Raw genomic sequence first — 14,945 nt, 5'->3', positions numbered from 1 at the left:
GCTGTAGGCCAATAGGTGTACCCTATGGCTGTATACTTTAGAAGAAACAAAGGTTTAACGAGATGTAATTATCGACATAAGGAAGTTTTCCCCTCTTGGGTTTCTTCTTATATAGTAGCTTAGACTAGAGGAGGCATAGGCCTGTAGAGTACTACTCTACCTAGTTATACAATATTATTATTATTATTATAGGTTTATATATAATGGAGGGATAATACGGCGGTAAATTTCAGACTTCCTATCAGTCAGTTCAACTTCAATTCGACCGCCTCAAGAACTGGTCAGTCCAGTTCAGTTGAGGCCTCTTGCCAAGAACTGACGCTTCAGTTCAACTTCAATTTAAGATAGTATTGAACTGCAAATAATTGAACTGAACTGAAGTATATATATGCTTAGTATATTCGTATATTTAGATGGGTAGGCTATAGGTGACCTAGGGTGTTAGACATTAAGGCATACCGGGAAAATGATATTCCATGGATCCTGAGCCGAGCTTATACCGCCGAGTCTATACTAGAAACTTCCGCCGAGTATTAATTAGTTACTTAACGAATATAGACGTTTTAGACGACTTAGTACTCAAATACACCTAAGTATACGTCTAGGTGTACGAAAGGGTATACGAAAATTATCTATATAGCCTTAAATATGCTATATTTTGACTATATGAAGTACTTCAGTTCAACTTCAAATATAGGCACAGAATTGAACTGATTGTTTGATAGGAAGTCTGGCGGTAATAGATAAAAATATCATTTATACTACGGTTCGTGTGCGCGCGCGACATGTGTGCACCGTCTGCCAAGCTTTCTCATGTAACTATGGATAATCGGATATAGCCTAGTTCAAGTTTTGTAATGGTTGAAGGATGTACAGTAATTAACAAGTCATCAATGACTTGCCTAGTACCATAAAAGAGCGAGACACTTGGAGGCAGAATAGCTTGTACCAAGCACTCGAACTACCTAGTCGTCTCCTGACATCAATGTGCTGAATAGTCCGATGGTTTTTCAGTACATTCCGCAGAAAGGGAATCGAAGAATCAATGTAGACAGCTTTGATCGAGTTCGAGACACATCTTTGTACGTAAGATGTAGCGTGGTCCCAAGAGATAGGATCTGTGTCCTGGTAAATGCAGACTGCTTGACGAGCGAATCGGGATAGCGATAAAGTCTATTGCGTGTAATGGAGTGGCCAGGTCTAACTGTACTCGGAAATGTATATCCTCTTGACTTCATCGTCCATCCTCTACTAGTATTAGACTACGTCCGCAACTTTAGAAAGAACCTACGTGGTTTAGCAAGTCAAGGATGAACCACGTACCAAGAGTCGCGCTGAAAAAGTTACAGACGGATCCATCCATGAATCCGGATGGTCGTATGAATCCATCGCTCACATGCTCATCACTCGCACGGGAACACATTCTGAATGGACGGTCGCTACCTCAAGTGATATCATCATGACTTACTTATTGGAATTTTTGGCCACCAAACCGACCTAGTGCAATTGTGCCACCAACCAACAGACTTCGCCGTACCCGGCCACTTATAGGCTTAAGGGAGTACCCATGTGACGAGTACCGTAGATGTTTCTTCTGGATCTAATTTCATTCGGATGATCATAAGCCGTCGGTCTGTTATTGCGCCGCAGCCACAATCTTTGCACAGTGCAGGAACCTGGAACCTGGACGTCTGCCGCTCTCAAGACAATATCAAACTCCTTTCACAACGCGCTCGACATAACACCCAACAGCCTGCAAGAGTAGAAAGAATCATATTTGGGCCCAGTCTACAGAGACTGGTCTCAGATAATCAACAACTTCAAGACTAGCCGAAGTGCTACTTGTCTATAACTCTGTCTATCTGGATTATCAATGATAATTTCTTCTCCGTGCGGGTAAAATGCACGAAGACTGTCTTGTCCGCTTCGAACACCGCGCCGCTCCGACGTGTCCACTGCTCTACTTTGGCCACAGCCGTCCTCTGTAGAACGTCGGTGTTCTCCGCGGCAGATGGGCCCGTGATCCAGGTTGTGTAGCCGTCTACGAACGCTATTGCGCCTCTACTACGATCGATCTTCGATGAGATAGAAAGATAATAGTTAGGAGGGAGGAGACCCGCCTTGGCATACGGTAGGAGGCACAGCAGATACGGTCCTTAGCGTACCAACCAACATTGTCGAACAACATGTCAGTATAACAGCTTAATCCTGCACAATCTCCGCTGTCTTTCAATTAAATGACCTAACGCTACAGAGTCTATCATGGAAAGAATCACTATACACTCGATGCTCAACGATCAGAACGTACCAGTCGAGCATTGCGACCTGAATTGTCCAGCCATCAAGAATCCTGGCCGCACTGGTAAGAATCCATCCAGGCATCCGCGGAAAAAGAGAGTAAGTCAGACACAAGCTGCATTGCCTGATAGTTCTCAAAGCTTTGCAGTTCTATCCACGCACCAAGACTGGCTGTGCTACTTGTCGTAGGAGAAAGAAAAAGGTATGTCTAGCCCGAACTACAGTGCATCTTTCGCTAAGAGTGAATCAGTGTGACGAGGCTAAACCTTGCTGTACGCTTCAGGTTATGTTGGTCCCATATGCCCGGCTAACCTCCTAGGCGAGAATTGTCGACAATTGAATCTGGATTGTGAAGGATATGGTCAGTTCTCGCGCCATAGGAATCGAGCGCTCTTACCTCAAGCTACCACCGAAAGATCACAATCTCTGATACCCTATGGACTTTCGCCTCCGGATCTACCGCCTAGTCCACTATACCAGCCATCAGAGAAGACTAAGATGCTAAACGGTCAAAGTTATTCATTCTTTGCAATGCAGTTGGTCACTGATCACAGGCTGTGCAAGGAGCGACTGAAGCAATTCGACTACGCCAACTCTTGTCCGGAGCTTATCACAGAGCATTTCCGCTCCGTACTGTGCGCATCGGATATCCGTTACGGACCGGATCATCCAGAGTCAGTGCAAGGCACGATGGGGCACGGTGTCATCATTGAAGACCCGTTTTCGTGTGATTATGGATACAACATCCATATCGGCGACAACGTTATGATCGGTTCTAATTGTACCATACTTGATGCATGCAAGGTCTGTATCGGAAATGACACTGTCATCGGCCCGAATGTGACATTGGCTGGGTATCTTCTATCGGATTCTCCTCAGCGCCGGCGAGGGTTTCAGAGTAAGGCCCAAGGAGGAGAAATCAACATCCAGGAAAATTGCGCAATCGGAGCGAATGTCACAGTGTTGCCTGGAGTGACAATTGGTAGGGGTGCAATGATTCGGCCGGGGTCAATAATTGTCAAAGTAAGGTGCATTCGGCTTCTTAGTCTAAATCTAATGAAGATAGGATATACCGCCATGTATCCGATAGTGATCGAACGAGGGCTATCTGACTTTGAAGAGCTGTAGAAGCGGAGAGCGCAGAAACGGAGAACACGACAAACTGTGATGTTGCTGCATTGTCTTAGTCCTGTGTGTTTTGTACTTGTGATGAAGATTGTCCAAAGTCCAGTATCCACTTTGAGCGAGGAGATTCAACTGTATGCTTTAGCTTGGTCAGGCGCGGCTTCTGGGAGAAGCGAGCGCTAGTCGTATCTTAAAAAGGTTCTTAGAAGAGGGCCCGTGCGAAAACCGCTCTTCTGCTCTTCAAATCTATCGTGCCAAAACCGCAGCAGCTCGTCCAGCTTCCGATCAAAATACTCCTGAGCCTTCTGAGGACCATTCCCTTTGGTCCTCCATTCTGCGGTGCGAGATGTTCTTCAAACGCGGTTGTACGTAACTGGACAGACGTCAAGGGTTTGCGCGGCGCTCCTGTTTGCTTCGATGCCGCATGTAGTTGTTGTCACTGTACGGCTACTTGTTCACCGTGGTGTTGGTGAAGGGGTGCTTGACGCGTCGCGCGTGACAACATTTGACTTTGGCCGTACATTGACCTAACTATGTCACAGAACGTGGCTGTGCCGCCCTCGTAAGGCTGAACGTGCACGAGACGATGTCGAACAACGAAGTCGCCAGACTACCCTTCATAGAAAGATGGGTGTACTCGCTTGAACAAAGTGAGAATGCTTCTTATACATGACTTGCCCAAACAGAAGATGACCCAAAGTAAGGGGGTGATGCGCCATCATGTGCTCTCGGAAACATTTCATCATCTCTTTGCTGGTCATCCCACTCGTGTGTCTACCACTTTCTCTGTGAATGTAGTGGCTCATATAGGGGCTATTTTCACGACTTTATCCTACTCCATCCTCCAATCAATGCTTAAGGACGGACATGAGTACCGAGCTGCCTAGCACTGACTAGTGGGACACAGTTCGCCGGAGTTATGAAACCAAACGAATGCGTCTCGCAGCCATGGAATGTATGCTCATTCAAGAGTCTATAACCCGCTGGTCTCCTTCAAAGACTATCGTAGATAACGAGAACTGTCATGGGAATCGACACTGGGTTCCATATAGCCCTACCGCTATCCAGAGAACCGGCCGACGCTTTTGAATGTAACCAATTCATTAATTACATTAAAAGAGGACTATAAGGATGATAGGTGCCGCACTATATTAACTATTTCTGTCAATCGATACTAATATCTCGTTTCTGTGTGCTCTCTAATCTCGCGGCCTTTCTATAACGCTTCCGCAAAAATGAATAAGAGTAGAGTCAAAAATGCATGCATTAGATGCTAGTAATAACTTGCCATGAGATACAGAGTTGCAAGCCGGATTGACTGCATCTTATCGCACCCTCCAATGTGTTTAGCCCATTGGAGATGTGCTACCCGGTTCGACCTCACTTGGTCGAAAGAATTCACATAAGCCCTCGTCCAAGGATGATCATTCTTGGCAGCTCGTACAGCTGGTAGTACATCAATAGATGGCACAGCTCGCTGCCCGGTTGGTCGCCAACTCTCTGTCCAAGTGTTGTTTGCGACTGGCTGGCAGAACTACTAATATTGGTAGAGCTCAGCCCGTACGTGCTTCCCACCGATTGTCGGCGAGTACATATTTCCCGTCAGTGGTGTACGTTTTGCCGTCGGAAGACGTATGTGTAGTCTGTGCATGCGACATGCTGCAAGTTCGAGTAAGCTACAAGAGAATAAGTGAAGACGAATGGTTAGGAAGATGCATACCGGCCTTACCAGGTAGCGAGTATGTGCAGAGGAATTCCTCTGCCGACGGGAGGGGAAACGAGGGACTTTAAGGATGTCTGCATAGCCCGTGCATTGGCCTAAATTAATGCACGTGAGCGCGAATCGAGGTCTTGCAAGAGCGACTGGTGGAGAATGATGCACAGGCGTACAGCAACCGCATGCAATACTTGTCGAACAGTCCAATCACAGACTGTAGGAAATGGACTTTGAGAGGGGCGTAGCAGAGCTTGAAGTGGCACAGCGGGCGTGAATGTGGTGAACGGGGGGCACGATTACCAGGCTCCGACCCCCTACCATCGGCGAGCCTAATTAATGTCTGCCGCGCTATTAAGCTGGCGAAAGGCACGTAGGCACTCGTCTATACGCGGTAGGTGCAAAAAGTCCTGGGCTACCCCAGGCGAAGTTTTAGAATAAGATTGATTGCTACTACTAAGAGCATAGGAGGAAGTGCTCAGCAGAATCCTGGCTTAGCAGAATCATGGCTTAGCAGAATCACGGCTCAGCAGAATCATGGCTCAGCAAAATCATGGCTCAGCAAAAGCTCCTCCTCTGACAGACAGCCTTCTAGTAGATAGCGACATTAAGCTGGAATGCAAGTACAAGCCCTGATCGTTAATGTAGCATCACTACCATATTGCGCCGTACATGTGCATGTGTATGTAAAATTATCAAAACGGACGACTCGGTTAACCTATAAAGCCTTCAGTCTACTGTACAGTACCCGCAGGTGTTATGTATACAACACCTGCTAAGCACTCATTACTTTCGACATGCCCGGACTTGCTTGGACAGAGGAAGAAAATGCTTGGCTAATCACAATGTTAGAGAAGAATCCGAGCATAAGTTGGGGGGCGCTTGTAAAGTTGTATAACGAAAAGTTCTCCAACCGCCCTCGCAGCGAAGACGCGATTAGGAACAGATACTTCCGTCTTACGAAGAAATGAGACAGCTGCCGCCTTGCCTGCAGAAGCAGTAAGTAAGCTATCGCCACATCTCTAGGTTATGAGTCTACATTAACAAAGCTAGAGACATATGCTGTCAATCAATCTCCGCTACAAGCTTTAGTTAGATGCACCTTAAGGCCATGGAACAATGTATGGGATGTAGACCTAAGGCAGCCTACTAGCTTGTTAGATACATTGTAAAGAGACTACGTCGGGATATAGGTGGCATTCTTCTCGATTTACGATCAAACAGACGGCTGAGGACTTCCTTTGCACGACCGGTAACGGAATCTCAGGTGTCGGACGATCTGTCTATCTCGCACACGCACAGAAGTCTTTCAATGCTATATCGAGAGTACTAACTATAAGTCGTTGCACCTGAGTATAGCTTAAGTGAGCCCAAAGACCTGCCACAAATTGATCATATGCCCGCCAGGTACAGTGAGAAGGACGAATGGGGGCTGTGCTTCACCGCAGTTGACTCCAGTTCTTGCGAGAAGATAGTAGCCCGTATTGAACTGGTACTTGGCTGTTGCTATCGTCAGTCAATCAGTAGACCGCGGAGCCTTAAGTTGTCGGAATCGCAAACCGGAAATCGCTCGATATGGAGAAGAAGCAGAGTATTCTGCATGGCTTGATGTGCCTGTAAACATAGGCAGGGGCATCCGTCCGTAACTTTTTCAGCGCAACTCTTGGCACGTGTCGTGCGCGTAACGAGCACATTTTCTCTAATAACTCCATAATTAAGACTCTAGGAAGTTTCTTAATTATACCTATATATACTTCTATATAGTCTCTTACTTTCTATATTAAAAAATTAAGAAAAAAGACTACATTAATTAGTTCTTCTAAAAAGAAGCTTTATAGTAATATTTATGTAGACTTATAGACTAGAGTAAGGCAATTTTTCCTATATAATTTTTAAGCTCTACCCGTCCCACGCACTTCGGAGTTGTAACCTCCGATGCAGCAAGCTAATAACTACCCATCACTAACGCCATCTCAGAGAGTTTTCCCATCTTCCGTGGACGACCTGTAGCGAATTCTGTGATCCTTCGAGCGCCTCCGGAATGGACTCCATGTAAATGTTTCAAACGGTAGGGGCGTCAGTAAAGGTGCCTGGGCCCTTGTCAGACATGTTTAGTCCCGCTTGTAGTTATTTGCGCCTAGAATGCGGACCATTCAGCATCATTCACACCTACCAAAGCGACTGCGCTACACGAGCATCATGTCTCAAGCAAGCTCGCAAGATGGTAACAAGCATCTGATCAGCCACTAGGGCACCCTTTGCTTCTCTGACACGCTCTACTAGATTCTCCCATGACACTCCAGTGTTTCGGTGGTTCCTGTGCATGTTTGCCGTGTCAACCCCAGACCTTAACACCGGCACCAGGGCTATCAGGTCTGCGTAGAGTTCTGTATTGCTCAGTCACGGGAAGAACAGTCCCCGTGTATCTTGAACGAGATGAGTGCGGAAATGTGCTAGATAATTGTCGTGTCGCAAGAAAGTCTGACGACATGGTCCTTTGAGACTACATTCAGCCCTGTGCAAAGTCGCACCAGACCGGTAGTGCGACCTGCCAACAGCAATCCCCAGCCCCTCCGTACATATGTCGTCTATAACATGTGGCAATGAACAAATAGAACGGCCATAAAGATTAAGCTGCGAGTTTCGGTAGGTGACAGTATACGGACTGGAGGGTTGATTCTCGGGCCACTGGCAAGATGAGCTGCCAAACTGCTCACCTAGCTACATATAGTGGAGCCGTCTAGATACTGAGCCGTTAAACCCACGATACTGAGCCATGAGATCCACCAAGTCATCGCCGCTCTCCAATCAGCTAAGCCATGCTGAGCCATAAATTCTGCTAAGCTATCTCGTAATCTCTATCTGAGCCAAACCATGTCAGTCTATAGTGTCGCCTGGTTCAACCATGGCTCTGCCAAAGCCTCTTGACTCATTGCAGATACTGGGACAGTATATATGTGCTATCAGGCTCGCAGGAGCCTCTCCTCGAGTCTAACACGAGTGCAGACCAAGCCCAGTCAGTAACGATACTACGACACACAAATTATGCTACTAAACCATGACAGACTTATGTAGGTCAATGGAGACAAACACGCAACCATGCTCGCAACAGAGCGCTTCATGCTGGAGTCAAGACCACTGGTATGGATATCATATATCTCCAGCGTATGGCTCATGCGAGACTGTCCATTCGACCGCGCCGCAGTCACTCGAAAGAATAGAGTACTCCGCTGCCAACCCTTCAAAGCCTCAATATTCTTCATATTCAGCCTGTGGGAGACACGACAAAGGAGAGTAAGTCTTGTAAGATTGCGAAAGCTTGCAAGAACTTTCCGCACAACGCCTTGCTCAACAATTCACGCAGCGGCTGCTTTACTGAGCCGCAGACTTTACTGAGCCGTCACACCTTACTGCGCCGTCACACTTTACTGAGCCACTACACTATTCAGCGCTAATATCGTTACGATTGAAACTGTAGTCGCCAGCTGATCATGAAACCACATCGGCTTCCACCCGCTCTTTCCAGCGAAGAATTTCAGAAGTTCCCACGTTGGAAGGGCGCAAGCCCAACGCTGTGTGCCATTCACCTGTTAAACTGCAGTGATGAGGGCGCACAGGAAGCTCTCTGCATGTCCACGTACTGTGGTAGGAGGCTCAGTAGGTTCTTGGCAGCGTCAATTCCGTAGCGGCTTAGTCGTTGGTAGCCAACCCAGCGGGGAGGAGATGGATAGCATACTTTAATTTATAAGCTTCACCCCTCACGCATGTTAAGAATAAATGAAATAGACACTGTAGCATCTAGCATCAACTACACTTGTGCGAAGACACAAAAGCTCAGTAACACTCCCACAATGTACACAAGTCAGATTAGTACCAGTCGTATGTCTTGGTCGAGCTCTGAAGCATGCAGTGAGGAGGCCCCGTAAGTCGTTCGGTATCTTCTGTTGATTTACACTTACAACCCACAGATCTAGTACCACTTGTGAACCATACAATAGAGCCTGGAACAAACCGGTGGAGATACTAAGCTATGATGGCAGAGCGTATCGAGTTCGATTCAAGCAGAGAATACTGCGTGGCAAGGAGCTTAGTCGCGTGTTGCCCTTGATTCACCAGCTGCGTCTTAGAGATGGCTTCCCATGGAAGAAGCCAAGTCATATAGAGATACAGAATAACCTATTGTATCGGGTTCGCTGGAAAGGCCAAAGGATGGACCCAATCAATCTGCACACGCAGGGGTACTTGTTGCACGACTTCTGGAGCGCCAAGCACGTCGAGGATCAGTTCCGTTATCAGCAAGGCATACTACGCTCCAACACGGCAGAACAGTCCCTTGAGACAGCACGATCGGAATGGCAAGTCGGATGCATCTGACTGCTCTACATTGAGGTCGAATGTTCGTGAGCAGTCGCTAAGTCGAGAGGCAGATGACACCTTCATGTAAGAGATAGAGATAGTCATGCCAAGGAGGGAAGAGCTTCATTAATTTCCTATGAAGGTTCTTATCAGAAACTGTGTTACAGCAAGTCAAAACACGTCATTTCTATTCCATGTGACTCTCAATAATGTCTGGGGGAATCAGGGCACAATGATGCAAAGCTAGCCCACCTGCGTTATCCAAGTTACGATGGTGACCACAGGAGGCGGCGTAAAATCTGCTGTTAGGGTAACCACCAAGTCTACGACTCCACCATCTGGTACTCTTTCGACGGTGAAGGCTGTAGTGGCTCGCTGCCGGCGTTTACGTTTACTACAACGCCTGTTGGTTGACCAACCTGACTGATACTAGAAGGATTTGTCGACGGCGTCAGTTGCTTAGGGCCGAGATATGGTCCGGTAGACTTGCATTCTCTTCTCCAAAACTCCACGCCATCGCGCCACCTAAGCATTTGTCTTTTACTATGCGATCTATCTTTAGCTGCACATACTTTATTGGGTCCCACGTCCAGAATAGAGCATCAGTCGGATCAAAGTAGGTGTATCCACCAGCATGACTGTCGTCTATAGGATCTGCGAGCGCGGCTTTCCAGGATTTCCAGAGGTCAGGACCTTGGCAGCTGTCGGAGCCGCTATATGGAGGATTGCATCTACCATAGCCACAGTGCTCGGGAGTGTCGCCACTAGAACTTGAGTTAGTTCTCTAGAGCATTAACAACGGCGTCGTACACACCACCAGCCCTTGCTGGAGCAGCAGAAGCCCGGACTACATTTGGCTCCAGTACCGGGGCCGCAGCGACCACCATCCGGCACAGAGAAGCTCTGAGGGACGTCTAACGTGTTCTTCATTTCGAAAGTCATGGAGCCGGATTGAAAGGTATCTGCTCCTTGGCTGTCTTCCAGGGCAAACGTATCGCAGCCAAGCCCACCCAGCTTAGTACAGATGCCGCTTACATGAGCCCACTTAGCATACAGTGCAAACCCGAGATTGATCTTGCCCGGAAGTAGTCCCTTTTCGAGATATGCGTTCGCCGTAGCCAAGGTGCCTTCCACCGAGGAGTGATGGGCGGTGATGTTATCTCGTCGATTGTAAAGGTCATATGTCATTAGATTGACGAAGTCCACGGACTCAAATATCGTTTTAGCCTTGGCACTGTCTTCGAAGACGAGCATGTCACTAGGCCTTCCTGGAACTGCAATGGACAAATGTTTTCCGTCTGGTGATAGATCGGCGTGAATAGCCTGAAGAAGCTTGGCGTAACCGTCCGTTTCGCCGAGCAAACGGTCTGCGGCCTGTGGGTTACTCTTGTAGTCAACAGCATTCCCGCCTGGATATTCCCAGTCGATATCTACGGCGATCAATAGCATTCCAACAGGAAGTTTGAAGGGACTTGCTTACCAACTCCATCGAATTGATGGTTTTCGAATATGGGGAAATCGCCATAGAGAACTCTGTGGAGATTATGTACGAACAAAGACAGATTAGCGTCGCTCTCTATGGTCTTCCGCCAACCGATTTCGGGGTCGTCGTTCCATCCGCCAACCGCAAGACTGACTTTGACATCGGGGCAATTCACTTTCAGGCTTTTCAATGCATTGACATGCCATTTATGGCCAGGTTCATTAGCCGTCCACAGTGGATCGAATGTTTCGTTGTTAAGGTGGTGGCTTAGCATGAACGACAATATAACATGCGTGACTCCTTTGGAACATATCAAATCCATCGAGGCATTCGGATGCCATCTGATGCCCGTTTAGTGTTGTGCGCCGCCTGAAGTTGCTTCAGGATATGCTTACTGATCATAGTACATGACCAATCGAGGTGACTGAGCATCTTGCTGGGATACGCTTCTCGCTATGCCTAAGAAGGTCAGAATCACTGGGAGAGCAAACTTTAGCATGACTTTTGAAGATGCTGCAGTGTTACACTTAAGAGAAGGGGTTTAGATACGGTGCACGAAGCTCAGTAGAAGAGGGCAACGAGGTTAAGGCGTGCATTTAGACTTCGCGGTGCAGGCATTCTGAATGTGTATGACACCCCATCATCTCTTGGGGCGCAATGTGTGAAGCGTCTTGAGCGCCCTTCCACATTACGGCTATTTTTGGTACCAGGAATAAAAATGGGCCGGACCACAACCAGTGCAGTGTATTTATGTCTGCTGTCGTTGTGAGACACGAACGATCCTGCGAACAACAATGTCGCCCTGAAAGATGCTGCGGAAAGCAACAGACATCGAGCGCATCATCTCTGAGATAGACTGCTGTCGAAAACAGATGCATACCACGACCCTAGAGAGATGTTTCTGCCTGCCTTTAGTAGATATCTACACTCTGATTATGCTTAAGTATTGGGCGGCTCTACCATCGATAGTGCGCGCTATACTGGTGTGTGAAGGCCAGAGATGGGCATATACAAACCGAATCTATGCAATCTCAATCTGGGCCAAAATTTTGATAGAGAATACAAGCTCAATCCACGCCTCAAAATGAGTGCCAAGACGGTACAATCTCAATACGATTGGTCAGATTGCTTGTGTTAGATTGAATATGTGGGTCCGTAGAGGGCGGATATTACTTTGCCGACGGGTATGTAACGTGAGGCTCTATATATAGCATATTAGTCGATTTTGGTAAGGTTCTGGTGGTGAGTTTCTCATATATACCCGACTCTACGACGTAAGGGAGGTTGTTTGCTCGGAGACGTGTAATATGAGACACTGTATATGCCCATATTAGTCGAATGTAGACAGGTTCTAGGGTTGAGTGTGGTCGGCGACGTGAAATCTCTTCGAATCGGCCAGGGTTACGAATCGAGTAGATATGCCATATATACGCTATGTCTGCTAATGTCAGATATTCCCAATATATATCCATTAGCACGCGTTTTTACCTGTCTGAAGAACCTTGTTCATCACGTCGACATGCGTGTTCTACCTTCCTCTGCCGAATCGCTCAATATACTGCCAGCAGTGCCTATTTCTGGTGATACTCTGATAATGGCACGTGCTCGTCGAGATGACTTGAGTAATACTAGCTTTGACTTCGAGTCTCCCGAAGGCTATGAGACTACTGACTGGACGCGTCTCCACGGATATCGTATCCCTACTGAGCGTCTCTCAACTCGTGGTGAACCGAGCTGGCTATGGCGTCGTGGGTATAGGGTTGAGCGCGAGAAAACAGGTCGAATCTACTGGGTTTATTACCGTTGTCACGATCTAAAAAAGCTTCATCTTATGGGGATATACCACGCCACTCAACAGACTTCAGCTGCTGGCCGTCATATGGACCAAGTCCATGGTATTACCCGTGATGGTGTAGTAGATAATACTCCTTCTGTGCTTCAGCGACTCATCAATGGGCCTGGCGTCAGTTAGGCTACGGCAAACGCCATTATCGAAGCTTACCGCGCAGATACATTCGCGAGAAAGGTACTGAAGTGGATTGTATGTAGTAACCACGCCTTGAAGGAGATAGAGAGTCCTTTCTTCATCGAGATGATTCGAGCTGCGAATCCACACGCAGCAGAACAGCTTGTTGGACGAGTTACACTACGTCGCGATATTATTAGTACACATCAAGCCAATATTGGTGTACTTACTGAGGCCATGGCTGGAGCATTATCAAGGATACATGTCTCCTTTGATGGCTGGACGACACGTCAACAGAGATTCGCACTTATGGGGTATTGTGTCCATTTTATAGGCGCAGAAGGTGAGTAATAAGTCCAGTATGAAGTTGAGTCTATGAGGAATAAGATGCTGACAAATATACTATCCATATTAGGCGAATTTCACGACTTCCTCCTCGATATACCTGAGATAATAGGTGCCCATACAGGCTCAAATTACGCCGAACTCACTCTCTCTACGCTTAATCAATACAACCTCAATTCAAAGAACCTCGGCTACTTCGTCCTCGATTCTGCGTCAAACAACGATACCGCTATAGAGTATATCTGTGAGGAACTCCAGATAGGAGCTAGTAATGAGGACGATTGGCACCCAAATCTTCGTATTCGGTGCTTCTGTCACATGATCAACCTCGTCGCAAAGAGTATCCTATTTGGGAAGGATAAGCTCGCCTATGAAGACGCACCAGATTCCAAAGATGAGGATATATTGATTGATGAATGGCGTAAATTTGGGCCTCTTCGTACTCTTTTCGCCATCATCTGGCATATTAATACACCAGAACGCCTACGACGATTCCACGACATTCAGAGAGACATTAATAATAGTCTACCTACGCCGGGTACGTCACTCTACAGTATTTATTCTATTACTTACGTTTACTCTTATAGACCCTCATTTTAAGCCACTAGATGTCATCACACCTGTGAAGACACGCTGGAATAGCCACATATCCGCGATCGAACGAGCAATCAAGCTTAGAGAAGCCCTCAACCAGTTTTCTCAATACTATATCAACCTAGTCATACAACGTGAGAGAGTTAAGGAGGTAGAAATGAAGCGTAAGGAAGCTATACGCGTAAAGGCAGCTCGTGAGAGAAACAGACACACCCAATCAGGCTACCAGCCTGGTACTTCAAGAAAGCGTTCAAGGCGCTATCTTGAGACTCAGGCTGATGATGATGAGTCTATTGAGTCTCCTATAGCTCCACCAATGAAGACTCCTAAGAGACTCGACAGTCGGAGCCAGGAGCCTCTATTTGTCCAGGTTGGCGGCCTTACTCACTATGATTGGGACGTGATAGAACAATACCTCGAGTTACTACTACCACTCCGAGTTGCTACTCGTCGCCTAGAGGGACGTAGGCCTAATAGTGAGTTCGGGGCTATCTGGAAAGTCATCCCTATTGTTACCTACCTCATGGAGCACTTCGAGAGACTCAAAATACGGTATATGGTCCCTGATTTGATGAATGAAGATGAGATGACGACGGAGACACTTGCTGACGGAGACCACATGATTATTGCTATCAACAACGGCTGGCTGAAGATGAATAAATACTTCATAGCACTCAATGAGTCTCCCGCGTATTACGCTGCTACAAACCTTCATCCAAACCTCAAGACCTTCTGTCGAAGCGCGTGGGATGACTTCGAAGATGCTGAGTCTATCTTCAAGCAATATTGGCAGTGGCATAAGAGACAGTCAACTGGCGAGGAGCCTATACAGACATTGGTATCACCTACAACACCGTGAGTGGTACATCACGACCCTATCACCACGGATATTGATAGCTTCATCTCTCAGCACTCCGAGTTACCCGAGGAAGAACAGTATGAGGTTATTGAGGATGAGCTTATCCGCTGGCGACGTGAGCCTCCTGTCGGCCATGATAGTAAATGGGCCAACGCGCCAATAGCCTTCTGGATAGCTCGTCAAGATGACTACCCTCAGCTTAGTC

At 47.2% G+C, this 14,945-nt stretch overlaps 5 protein-coding genes across 5 annotated transcripts; 3 read left to right on the top strand and 2 right to left on the bottom strand.

Annotated features, from left to right (window-relative positions):
* Positions 1–1,620: 1,620 nt before the first annotated feature.
* On the top strand, positions 1,621–2,162 carry EJ05DRAFT_322992 (uncharacterized protein; the record flags this gene model as incomplete). The annotated part of the gene is made up of 1 exon (XM_033740771.1): positions 1,621–2,162. A coding segment is annotated over one exon (210 nt), but the record flags the coding sequence as incomplete, so codon positions are not given.
* EJ05DRAFT_425020 (uncharacterized protein) lies at positions 1,893–2,087 on the bottom strand (the record flags this gene model as incomplete). The annotated part of the gene is made up of 1 exon (XM_033741494.1): positions 1,893–2,087. A coding segment is annotated over one exon (195 nt), but the record flags the coding sequence as incomplete, so codon positions are not given.
* Positions 2,163–2,631: 469 nt separating the features above from the next.
* On the top strand, positions 2,632–3,830 carry EJ05DRAFT_459084 (trimeric LpxA-like protein). Its single transcript, XM_033742569.1, has 3 exons — positions 2,632–3,321; positions 3,365–3,560; positions 3,783–3,830. The coding sequence occupies exons 1-2, from the start codon at positions 2,797–2,799 to the stop codon at positions 3,386–3,388; spliced, it is 549 nt and encodes a 182-aa protein (XP_033594917.1). The 5' UTR covers positions 2,632–2,796; the 3' UTR covers positions 3,389–3,560; positions 3,783–3,830.
* A 5,068-nt stretch (positions 3,831–8,898) lies between these two features.
* On the top strand, positions 8,899–9,746 carry EJ05DRAFT_481280 (uncharacterized protein). The gene is made up of 2 exons (XM_033745037.1): positions 8,899–9,059; positions 9,106–9,746. The coding sequence occupies exons 1-2, from the start codon at positions 8,989–8,991 to the stop codon at positions 9,509–9,511; spliced, it is 477 nt and encodes a 158-aa protein (XP_033594916.1). The 5' UTR covers positions 8,899–8,988; the 3' UTR covers positions 9,512–9,746.
* Positions 9,728–11,550, bottom strand: EJ05DRAFT_322957 (glycoside hydrolase). Its single transcript, XM_033740770.1, has 4 exons — positions 11,372–11,550; positions 10,974–11,317; positions 10,308–10,923; positions 9,728–10,257 (listed from the first exon to the last, which is right to left on the bottom strand). Exons 1-4 carry the CDS (start codon positions 11,473–11,475, stop codon positions 9,945–9,947), a joined length of 1,377 nt encoding a protein of 458 aa, XP_033594915.1. The 5' UTR covers positions 11,476–11,550; the 3' UTR covers positions 9,728–9,944.
* Positions 11,551–14,945: the final 3,395 nt, after the last annotated feature.

This window comes from Pseudovirgaria hyperparasitica (assembly GCF_010093815.1).
Source record: "Pseudovirgaria hyperparasitica strain CBS 121739 unplaced genomic scaffold EJ05scaffold_56, whole genome shotgun sequence".
In the NCBI taxonomy this organism is placed as follows: domain Eukaryota; kingdom Fungi; phylum Ascomycota; class Dothideomycetes; order Acrospermales; family Acrospermaceae; genus Pseudovirgaria; species Pseudovirgaria hyperparasitica.
This window is presented reverse-complemented; position numbering and strand designations above follow the sequence as displayed.